The sequence below is a fragment of the Erpetoichthys calabaricus genome, chromosome 4 (assembly GCF_900747795.2).
Source record: "Erpetoichthys calabaricus chromosome 4, fErpCal1.3, whole genome shotgun sequence".
Classification (NCBI taxonomy): Eukaryota; Metazoa; Chordata; class Cladistia; order Polypteriformes; family Polypteridae; genus Erpetoichthys; species Erpetoichthys calabaricus.
In genome coordinates, this window is record NC_041397.2 from 187223310 (window position 1) to 187236171 (window position 12862).

At 36.0% G+C, this 12862-nt stretch overlaps 1 protein-coding gene across 2 annotated transcripts in view; it reads right to left on the reverse strand.

Moving 5' to 3' along the window:
• cnga3a (cyclic nucleotide gated channel subunit alpha 3a) overlaps positions 1-12862 on the reverse strand; it is a 114881-nt gene that overhangs the window by 27464 nt on the left and 74555 nt on the right. For both annotated transcript variants that reach the window (XM_051926875.1, XM_051926874.1), the window contains exon 4: positions 399-578. In XM_051926875.1, coding sequence (XP_051782835.1) covers positions 399-578 — 180 coding nt within the window. The remainder of the gene's footprint in view (positions 1-398; positions 579-12862) is intronic.

The window sequence follows — 12862 nt, forward strand, 5'->3', positions numbered from 1 at the left end:
AATATATGTATATATTTAAATACATATAACAAATCAGTCTATGTACATTTTTTCTATCAGAAGACTACTGTAAAACAACAAATTGATAAATACATTTGAAAATTTGTACTTCATTATTCCATTCCCTGAAATTAAACCAGTCCAGTACCTCTGGAAGTGTGTTATTAATATAAAGTTATTCCATGATGACATATTTGTCATGGACAGTGACTTGCACAGGTCACTAAAGGATAGAAGCAGCAGGGCTACTTCAACCCAATATAGAAGATAATAGTAATAGGATTAATGAAACTAATAATCATAGTCATTGCTAAAACAACTAATTCAATAATGTTGCAGAAGGGAAGTTTTTGAATTAAGCAAAGAAAAAATCTATATTTCCATGAGTAATAACTCACTTTTTAATTTTGCCAAGCTGATCTGGGTTCCCCATTGTTGAATGGGCATTACTTCCTCTACTGGAAACCTCTTTGAGCTCTGGACCTCGAAAACGTTCCAAAAAAGAATCTGGTCTCTGGTCTTCATGATGCAAATGTCGTGTTGCCCAACTTCTCAAAGAAATAATAAACTGAGAAAGCCTGAAAAAAAGCAACAAATATTGTGATCACTCACAATAATAGATTGAACTTTAATAGATCATTTTGGATAAACGTTCCTTATTTTCTTAGTCATTCATTTCAAGAAAAAGTCTGTTCCTATAAAGAGTAACAGGGAGCCATAGACTATGCCAATAACACTGTACTCAAGACATGAGCTAAGCCATGATTGAGTGCTATTCATGTACAGGGTAAAACTTCTACTTACTCACACTGGGCCAAATTAGTGGCCCAAAGCAGCCCAGGTTCTACATTTTTGGCACGTGGAAGGAAACCTCACTATCCCTAGAATAATCCATATTTACAAGGGGCATTGCAAAAGTCCTTAGCCTACAGCTCTTAGTGAGCTTCCACCATGTTCATATCAATTGGAGATAAGCTTTATATTTCCTGAGTTTAGTGGTATGAGAAAGGAGAGTGAGAGGAGTTGAGTTTGCTGCTGCTTGATTTTAAACAAATCTTTTTTTTTCTTGCCATGTTGATGCACTAGCACATTCTGCAAAGCTGACCATTGAAATTTGAAGACATTTGCCATCCATCTGGTTGAACCCTCTCCTTATTGACCCAATTTAGTACCTTGTACAGTGGAACCTCGGTCCACGACCATAATTCGTTCCAAAACTCTGGTCATAAACCGATTTGGTCGTGAACCGAAGCAATTTCCCCCATAGGATTGTATGTAAATACAATTAATCCATTCCAGACCATACAAATTGTATGTAAATATATATTTTAAGTTTTTAAGCACAAATATAGTTAATTAAACCATAGAATGCACAGCGTAATAGTAAACTAAATGTAAAAACATTGAATAACACTGAGAAAACCTTGAACAACAGACAAAACTAACATTGCAAGAGTTCGCGCTATACTGTAGCCTTATGACCCGATCGCTGTAAACACTTTTTTTTTTTTAGTTTTAAGCAGAGGGAAAAAAAGGAACATTTGAACAAATCCAAACTTTATTTAAAAGCCAACCATAAGCAACCAAGAAAGTAACATTGCAGGAGTTCACGCTAATAGCCTTATAACCCAATCGCTGTGTAAACTTTTTTTTAATGAGTTTTAAGCACAGGGAAAAAAATGAACATTTGAAAAATCTGTAATTTAATAAACCACCAAGAAAAGTAACATTGCAACAAATCACTCTACAAACCACTTGCTGTAAACACTTTTTAATGGGTTTTAAGCAAAGGGGGGAAAAAATGAACATTTGAAAAAAAAGAAAAGTAACATTGCAACAATTCACACTACGAACCGAAATATGAACATTTGAAAAATCCGTAATACAAAAACTAACCATAAACCACCAAGAAAACTAATCTTGCATGAAGTGAGGAGGAACTGGGTGGAGAACAATCCAGTCTCGTCTCAGTTGAAGACTTGTTGCGGGATGTAGCCTTCGTCCTCCACTAATTTTTTGAAATTTTTCACAAATTCTTTCGCAGCTTCAACGTCGGAACTAGCAGCCTCTCCATGCCTTACCACACTATGAATGCCACTTCTCTTGTGAAACTTTTCAAACCATCCTCTACTGGCTTTGAATTCCTCACTTTCGCCACTCGAAGGATAGTTTTGCAGCAAATCGCCATGAATCTTCCTGGCTTTCTCGCATAACATCGCCTCGCTTACGCTATCCCCTGCAAGTTGCTTCTCGTTCAGCCACACTAGCAACAATTTTTCCACCTCTTCCAGCACTTGAGGCCTCTGCCTGGTTAACGCTGTAACTCCTTTTGCAACATCAGCTGCTTTAACAGATTCTTTCTGCTTTAGAATAGTCGAAATCGCAGATTTTGACTTCTTGTACTCTGTGGCAAGATCAGTAACACGAATGCCATGCTCATACTTTTCAATAATTTCGTTCTTTACTTCGATTTCAATTTTCTGCAAAACTTTCTTCTCACCACTCTTCACTTGCTTAGAAGCCATGGTTAACTGCAAAACCACATGAAATACCGTAGAGCACAAAGAGTTCACAGGTAAAGCACGCACGTCTGACTGAGAACAATGAACAGGGAGAGGCTGAACACGTGCTTAAATACAGTAATCTGCGCGTACGAACCGGAAGGGAAATGAAATAGAGCGCAAAGAGTTCACAGCGAAAGCATGCACACATGTGCAAGCACACATGTCTGACCGAGAACAATGCAACACGTGCGGAAATCATCGGCGCGCACACACCAAAAGGGAAACTGGCTTGTTCGTATACCGAGTGTGTGGTCGTGAACCGAGGCAAAAGTTTGGCAAACTTTTTGGTCGTAAACCAATTTGTACGTATACTGAGATGTTCGTGAAGCGAGGTTCCACTGTACTTCCCAAAAATTAACAAACCTTTGTATGGAAAAGTTTTTGTAACATGATTAATTGATTGATGCATGAATGACCCTCGCCAATGCGGTGAGAATGTGCAAACTGCACACAGAAAGAGACCAGATGTTTTTATATTAATCTTCACTGTGGACTTATTGTAATTGTGATGTCTTCATGAAAGCCTTGCTTGTTTTTGTTTTTTGCTGTTAAATAAGACAAGTATTTATCTTTGTATTAAGAAACATATATATATATATATGTACACTGTATTTTTATATATATTTGTACTGTATATAGAAAACAGCATTTGTGTAATTCACTGGAAGCTGAAAATTAACAAAACAAACTTGCCTTTTCCAGGTCCTGTTTTCTTTCCCTGTCACATGTTTTAGTTTGTGAAACATTTTCAAAAAGTTCCTCATAATGCCTTTGTGTGGGAGGAGAGTAAGTAATGCAAGCAAGGTATAACTGAATTACTGACTGTCTATTGCCTTTTGACTTTTTCACGTAATGAAAGAAGACCCCCTGACAACCTGGTTGCTTTTCACTTTCAAATTGGTACATCCTATTGCACAAGTGGAGTGTTTTTGGCTGGAAAAGTTTCATGCAAACTACACAGAGCCAAATGAGAAAGAAGCTGTAAGATCTGACACCTGCTTCCTACTCCCTCAGTGAGCACGTACTGTACCGGGACATAGCATCACCTCTCTTGGCAATTGTGAAAATGGACATAAATGATTTAAAATCACTCCACATCTAAAAATGTGCATTTTAATGGAAATAAGTTAGAGCAAAACAGACATGCCGTTCCCTGCTCATCTGCTCACTCTTCCTGTAGCCTTACAACATCTCTGAACAACAAGATGTGCAGGCCAGAGCTTTATCCACTTCATTGCTTGTAAAACTAAAAAATCTGTAATGGTATGATATTCAAAGCTAAGATTTTTAAACGTTTCCAAAATTTTGTTTTTAAAATTAAAAAAAAATTGTGAAATTTTGCCCATCATTTCAATGTCCTTGTTGACATCTGCATACAGTATGCACACATGGTAGTTGCAGTAGTACTACTGTCACGTGTACAACACGTCTTTGAAGCCTTTTAAAACAATAATTTAGTCTGAGCAGAATTTTAAAATTGTTTTCTTTGGAACATGTCTTTAGGTGAGTGGTATTTGCAATTTACAGTAGTTTTAAATTGTTTAATTATATGTTATAAATAATCTGCAAAGCTCAGTCAATGCAATACCTCCAAGTGTTAACCCACTTTCTGAACCCAGCTGTCTGGCTTCCTTTCTAGGATTGAATCTCTTGATAGGCCATCCAACAGTCCATATAATGATGTACACAGAATTTTTGACAGAATTTCAAAATTTAAACCAGGTCTATTAGCATGCAAGCCCCTCTAAATTTTGTAGATTAAGAAATTAACATTACCATGATTTGAAAACAAATTAGCTCTTTCCTTGTACAGTGACAACTTCTCTTTACTAGATTAATGATTACTACACTATGAATAAAGCATACAATCAATTGCTACTCAGATCTAAGCTATTTTCACAAATACATCAGTTTTAAAGCAATTGCATGCTCAGTTTAAATGAATATTTTGGCATTTATCAGTGGGTTATGTTTGTAAGCCATTAATAAACGTTAGCCTCATTGAACTCAGATATGCTATATATATGTCTTGGGACAACCATGAATGAATTTTGCTTAAAACTGGGTGAGAACAATTAGACAGCCCACTGAGTGTCACATTTCTAAACAAATTCAATGCCTCATGAAGGTGGCACTTAAACTAGGGGTGGAAATTTTCAATTGCAAAGAGCAGAGGTGCTTTCATTAACCTGATCTGACAGGGAGCAAGCTTCTGATTATGATAAACTGGCTATAGTCCAAAAGTTGTTTAAAAGGACTTCTGTTAGACATACAAATGTGTGTCACATGTGCAGAGAGCACATTGCACATTTTTAAAATAAATATAATTTGATGAAAGGGAAAAACCTTTCAAATTATACAGTACATTGGCAATCGACAGCATCAATAGATGAATGATAAACATGAACAATATGTTGTCACAGGTGCTGTGCATGCTTTCTGTTATTCAGCTTTAATGAAGATACTGTAAGAGTTGATGTAAGGTTGAAAGATTTGGCAGCTATGCTTGTGAAAATATAAACTGCAAAATATGCATTTGAAGTAAATAGTGTGTCACACTCCATCACAAGGACTGCTTTTAAGAGAGCTGCACCCCCAGGGATGCACATTTCAGTACTCAAAACATCTTAATCAATAAATCTGCCTAACAACACCAGTAGATACACACATGAGACAGCATAACACCCACCTTCTGACTGAACATCTAAATGAATAATTAAGCAAGCTAGCATTACTGTTTAATTGGAAATGCATACATGCCATGCCAGACTATAGCCGTGGCATTTTCACACGTCGTATATCCATAGACCACAATACTAATCTTAACTCTATTTGCTGGTGTTATGTTATATGATGATACATAGTTAAAATGACAGAAAGATATTGAAGCAGACAGAAGTATTTTTCAAATATTGAGCCAAGTAGCTGTGGTGGTCTGAGTGTGTGTGTGTCTGTCTGTCTACTTTGTCATTAAAATGTACAAATTAATCATTAAGCTTCAATTACCTTGTGATGCTGAGCTCCTGAATTTGTAAAAGCAAATTTAGCTTTATTTTCTTTCAGCATCAAGTCTTTTGTTCAGTTTCTTTTGCTTTCTCACTGAAACCCTGGTGGCAGTTTACGCTTCACAGACTGGAGGAACTGAGTGAGAGTTTTTTAAGAAGAAACCCTGCAGGTGTAACCTTTGAAGTGCAGGATTTCACTGCTATTCTCTACAGTACACACTTTTCAACGGATTGTCCCCGTGAGACTAGTTAAACCACATTTTCGCTCATGAACTATCATACACCAAGGTTAAAATTTATGCTCAAGTCCTATTATTTTGCACAAACGGATACAGTAATCCCTCCTCCATCGCGGGGGTTGCGTTCCAGAGCCACCCGCGAAATAAGAAAATCCGCGAAGTAGAAACCATATGTTTATATGGTTATTTTTATATTGCCATGCTTGGGTCACAGATTTGTGCAGAAACACAGGAGGTTGTAGAGAGACAGGAACGTTATTCAAACACTGCAAACAAACATTTGTCTCTTTTTCAAAAGTTTAAACTGTGCTCCATGACAAGACAGAGATGACAGTTCTGTCTCACAATTAAAAGAATGCAAACATATCTTCCTCTTCAAAGGAGTGCGTGTCAGGAGCACAGAATGTCACATAGATAGAGAAAACAATCTCTAGCAAACAAATCAATAGGGCTGTTTGGCTTTTAAGTATGCGAAGCACCGCGGCACAAAGCTGTTGAAGGCGGCAGCTCACACCCCCTCCGTCAGGAGCAGGGGGAGAGAGAGAGAGAGAGAGATAGAGAGAGACAGAGAGAGACAGAGACAGAGTTTGTTTTTCAGTCAAAAATCAATACGTGCCCTTCGAGCTTTGAAGTATGCGAAGCACCGTGCAGCATGTCGTTTCAGGAAGCAGCTGCACAAAAGATAGCAACGTGAAGATAATCTTTCAGCATTTTTAGACGAGCGTCCATATCGTCTAGGTGTGCGAACAGCCCCCCTGCTCAATCCCCATACCTCAGGATCAGAGAAAGTCAGCGCAAGAGAGAGAGAAAAGTAAGCAATCTAGCTTCTCAGCCATCTGCCAATAGCGTCCCTTGTATGAAATCAACTGGGCAAACCAACTGAGGAAGCATGTACCAGAAATTAAAAGACCCATTGTCCGCAGAAATCCGCGAACCAGCAAAAAATCCGCTATATATATTTAAATATGCTTACATATAAAATCCGCGATGGAGTGACGCCGCGAAAGGCGAAGCGCGATATAGCGAGGGATCACTGTATTCTGAGTTACTCATTGGACATGTGCATTTCAAATTGGTATTGAATAGCAGGCATATTAAATTAGGAAAGATTAATAAGAAGAAGTGGTTCCACTGGCAGAAGTGAATAGTTCTTTTTAAAAATTTGATTGTCTAAAGCAGATTATTAAAGTACATAACACTTGTTTAATTACTAATGACATTGTAAATTAAAAATAAACTGATGGAAATAAAACAAATTATTTATTTGACAGATGTCTGTGACAGGTGTGACTTCAAAGGACCCATTACTGTTGTACAAAATGTGAGCATGTCGGGTGTACTCATCACATACCTGAACTCAAACTGATGCCATGGAGACACCAAAGTATAAATAATGGTGTTTTTTTAACAAAATAACTTGGGGTGAGAAATACGCAAAGGGATTTTAAAATATAACACAGCCAGAAAAAAAGACAACCTTATGGCTGCTCTGTGTTGTCCAGAACTCTGTCTATCATGTGTGGCAGCTAGTTCCCTTGTCCACAAATGTGTCAGAAATCCTCCTCTCTCAAATTCTGTCTTTCTTTTTCTTTTGGTCTCTCTTTCTAATATTAGTAAGCTATTGACTGGTCTCAGAGCTCAAAGGTCTGGCTAGAAAGGTCTTTTAAGCCTCAGCTAGGAGTTTCCTCCTGGGTGAATTCCCAGATTTCTTCTGGATATAGGTGTTAGGGACCTGAAAAGTGTCTGAGAATTGTGAGTGAAAAGGACCAGGCAATTATAAAAAAAACAGAGAATCATAGACAAAGAGGAATAGCAAGGGCTAAAATGCCACTGGACAAAATGAGAATGAGAACAAGAGGCCACTCACAAGGGTAAAACAAAACCGTGGTCAAAACCAGAGAAACAAACCTGGTGGTATGGCTTATTTAAAATAAAGCTAACTAACACTAAAGAGAACCAAAGATTATGAGTCCACCAAGGGCAACTGAAAGTGTGAACATTACAATATTTCTGCATCATTATTATTATGCTGTCTACTGTCCGCTGGTTGTATTCCACCATTTGCTCTGCCATAATGATAAGCATCAATGTTACCTTAGCCTATTTTGTATTATTATCAGGAACTCATAAGGTCTTGGCCCCATCTTTCTGTAGTCATTTTCTATTGTCCTTTTATAGTCGATTTAACAATGGAAGCGCAAGCAGGTTAAATCCTTGTCCTAAGTCTCACAGTGAGTCAAAAGCAGGAACTAAACCTGCAGCAGCCTTGGTGTTTAAATTTCAGCACTTTCAGCATTACAGCACATTCCTCCCCTAATACGAGGTGAATTGTGAAATTTATAATATTCAAAAAGAATTTTATTGTAAAAATCTTTAAATCTTATTACATGTTAGTTCTTGCACCGCAGAAGCATCCTTGGAGACATTCTTGTGTGAAGTTTGTCAGTGCACCGGTTATGGCTCTTTTCACTCAGTAGTATTAAATTCAGTCAGTCTCATTAGTTTCCTGACAGACCTTAAATTCTGTTCAGAGAGATGTCTAAAATACATTAGCTCACTATTACAGGTGTTACATGAAAAGGGATTCATAACTTTATCATTGTTTCTTTTTCATAAACAGAGAATTTCTGGGAGTTGACTAACACTGATTTAGTTCTTATGCATATTTTTATATTAGTTTCTGTGTAGTCAGCCCATTGCTTTGGGTCTGCCTGATGATATTTTCAGCTTTCTACATAAAATGTACTTCTAATAGAGGCATACAGTACATGAACTATTCCAGCCAGCTATAGATTTTGTTTTTGTGCACTATTTTGAAATATTTGCAGAGGTAATACTGATATTTCTGTCTCATCAGTATTTTCTGGCTCAGATAAAGGCAACTTTACTATGAACATTGCTAATTGTCCACAAACAATCCACTGAGCACTCAAAAGTGTGCTGGATGTTTCATGGTGTAATAACAGTAAGTCCAGGAGTTAATGAACTGTCCCCAGTTAGTCAGGTTGCCAACTGAAGACTATAAAAACTACCACAAAATAACACAACTTGTGCATCGTCAGTTTGAACATACGCAATTAAAGTTTACATTCCTTAACTAGCTAGCTTTCAAAGTTCTTTGTGGAGGTGTTGACATTTCATTCACAATGTGATCTTAGTGACTGACTGTATTATTTACATTTATAAAATGTTAAAAAAATATTTAAAAGGGCTGAAAACAATGTGTTTAAGATACTGAATATTTTCCTTTTTGCTTTCTAGTATACGAAGTATAGGGAAAGTGTTGGAATCCTCCAAAAATTCCATTTCAAGATTTTGATGAATCTCGATGTTTTAGACCTTCCTGAGTCCGAAAATTCCATTTTTGAAATTATGTCTGTGTGTGAGTGTGTATGTAGACATGATAACCTGAGTACGCTTTCACTTAGGTCAACTAAATTTTGCATACAATTATTAGGTACAAAATGTAGATTTCTATCAACTTTTGGGCTACTTCCGTTAAGCGGAAAGTGGTACTTTGCCTTTTATTCCTGCAACTGCAGAGTCCAATTTATTCAACTTTACTTATATAATAATTGTTTAATATATTATTAATTTGATTTGTTATTGATGGATCTTTAATGTACATAACATAAAAACATAATCATTGTCTTGCGGTTTACTCCTTAAATATTCATCCCAATGTCTGAATATATGAGAAAGTCTAGGGGAGAACACTCCCGATTTTTTAGTTTTATAAGAATAAATTACAAAATATTACTTTACAGGTTTATAGGTTTATATTGTCACAGCAAACCTCTTACTTGCATATTCTAATCAACATTCCATGTCGCCATGATTAGTAAATTTAAATACCTTACCTTGAAACGTCTGTCTCCCTTACCTGAAAAATCTCAATACATATTTGTCATTAACATACAATCACCCTAATTTTGCACATTTTAGGGTGTATTTCTCTTGCAGTTTAAGGCATTAGAAAAGTTCATTCTTGATACATTGTACTGTTTTTTAAACCAATTATTCCACAATGTGGAGTCCTACTTTAAAATGTCCCTGCAATGTTGTAAATTCCTTTCAATGATAAAGTCAATGAGCAGCATCACTGAATGGCTGGGTCAGGAAAGGAAAAAAAACACAAAGACCCATCACTTAATTATTAAGCAATAACTTATTTCAAATTCAAATTCATGTTAAATGCCATCCCTCAGCCTGTCTTGAAAGCTGTGAAAAAAGTATAACCTATTATGTAAATGTCACTTAAAGAAACTGAAGCATCTAGATAGTTAACAGTGGCCTAACAGACTTATATTCTTACCAATTACAAAAGAAGCTTTAAATCATTCCTTTGATGGAATATTTGACTTTTTTGTTAAATTACCAGAACATTGTTTGCTACTGTGTAATAGTGGGTGAATTACAATTTTTCAAATCGAAAAAGATAATGCAGTGTGCAAGAATTGTAGTATAAGGCACCTAAGGGACTGTCAGATTCTCTGGGTTCTCTGGTCTAATGAAACCAAGATTGAACTGTTTGTCCTCAATTATAAGCCTCACATTTGGAAGAAAACAGAAACCACTCCTTGCCTGCAGTAAATACAGTGTATTTTTTATTTGAACTAAATAGAACATCATTTGCCACTGTGTTATGGTGAGTGGATTAGGATTTTTCCAATTAAAAAGAAAAAGCAATGAGCAAGAATTGCAGTGTAAGATATCACAATAGTTTTCACCGTGCAATATTATCGCATTCAGTACTCTTAATGAGTAAGTAATGATAGCTCCCATAATCAATGCCTTTACATATGCCATGTAAACCATTTTTCTGGTTAGAGAATTCAGGTCATTGGACTCTAAAAAAAAACAAATTAACAGACATAGATTTCTCTCTGTGAATAATCCAGTTATGTTGCCATGTAAACCCATAACCCGGTTACTGTTAAGGTTTTTGTAATCTGCGCATGTCTGCTACAATCTGTTAACCTGTGCATATATTTGCTTCAGACACGCTTTTACCAGTCATGGGTAGAAATGTCTGCAAAATAAATTTCCAAAGGCAAATGTTTGTGTGATCGTATTATTTCTTCTCCTGGCTGAAATAATCTGTTTTAATATTTCCGAAATTTATGTTGATGAGCTGAACGTACGTACAGTGCTAAACTCAGCAATACAATCTTGAGATCAGTAGGATAACACATTGAAAGTAAAGCTCATTACGTTGTCTGATCATTTTTAAGTAACAAGTAACCTAAGACAATACTTATCTTACTAAAAAAATACCTGTATTATTATTCCAGCAGCAGTGGGTGTAAGGCAAGAAGCACATGTACCAGGTACTTTGCAGGGCTCATTTGTATAGCCAAGCTGATAAGAGTTTGCTGCGTGCAACCTGGTAACAGAAATCTATTAATAAAGTGTCAATTTGACAAAATACATTTGAAAAACACAAGAAAATTATCACAGGTTTCATGCTTTTTTTCAGATTAACGGTGGCTGATGATGACACTTAACTGTTTTTTGCATAGTTTAATGATGTTGGAGCAGTTTGACAAAAGAGATCTCTAGAAGATTACTTCCCCATGTAAAAGTGGATTATTACAAAACCAGATCTCTGCTTTAGTCAGGTTTTTCACCTTAATCTGATTATGTTTGTGAATGTAAACAATCTCAACATCTCATAGGTAGGCAAAAAATATTCCCAATATGGACCGAGTATTTGGAAAGTCCCAAACATGGGGCTGAGCAAAAAAGGTGCCTGATGACATGACTCACAGTGAGGGTCTTGGCCTGGGTACATTTTAGCTTAGATAAGTGCAGTGATATACAATTTTTATTTGAACTACACCATGCTTTGCATATATTGATGAGGAATATATGTTGTTGATTGTTGATTTCTATTCTTCATTTGATTATTATTATTATTCTGTGATTTCTACATAGCAAATATGTATACATCTTTTGAACATTTGTCTCAAATTTTAAATTACAACAACCTAATTTTTTCTATTGAAGTATATCCAATTCAGAATGTTTGTAGAAAGACATATTCTTTGTTTAATTTTGGTGATACAGGCTATACTGTCTTGCAATAATGAAGATATGCTGTATGTAATATTTTTGTTATACCTCAGCCAGGGTTTCTCCGTTGTTTTATGTCTGTTTCGTACTTTATTGTACCATTTATTTATGTTAATGTTACTTTTGATAAGTATTATTCTTTGTTTTTGATTTTGATCATGTATATATGCTGCCTGTGTCACGTTTCATGTGTTTTGTGGGTGGTGCCCCAAGAGGCAGGGCCACCTGCCAATCACCGCCAGGAACTGCCCTCCGTCCTATAAACCCAAAGGGTCACCCACAGTTCCAGGCTGTTCATTTTGAATGTGCTTAAAAGTGATGAGTTCTTGTGTTTTGCTGTGCTTGTGCTTAGTGATTTACTGGATTTTTTTTATCCTATTACTCTGTATTTCTAGTATTCTTGGGATTTCGTATTGGGATTTTGTTTGCTTTTGGATTTGATTTTAACAGGCATTATTTGCCTTTTGTGCTCTTCTCAGTGTCAGTGTTTTACAGAGCATTCTTCTTGTGAAGAATAATTATATATAAAGATTCTTTGTTTGCTCTTTTTACTTGCTGGATTTGATGGTTCTCCCCTCTAGTGGGTGGTTTTGGGACTATGTGCTTTGTAATTCAGTTTTTGGGACTCCACCTCATAGCAACTTCTACACTCTACCACTCTCTTTCAAAAAGTTCCTCCTTAGATAGCTTGACACCAAATAGGGAAAGAGTCTAAATATTTTTAAATTATGAGTGAACTTACATTGAAGGTCATTCTTACTAAAGGAAATGTTAGAAAAGTTACATCTTACTATTCATCAATGCTCAGATTGAAAATATTTTTCAGAAATACTGTAAACATTTTATTTAAAAACTTAATTTCTTAACATAAAGGAATTGATCATATTAGTGTAGTATTTAACTAGCAATGGACTTAGCAATATATGTAAGTATAAAAGATACATTAAAATCAAATATTAATGAACATAAGAAAAGTATA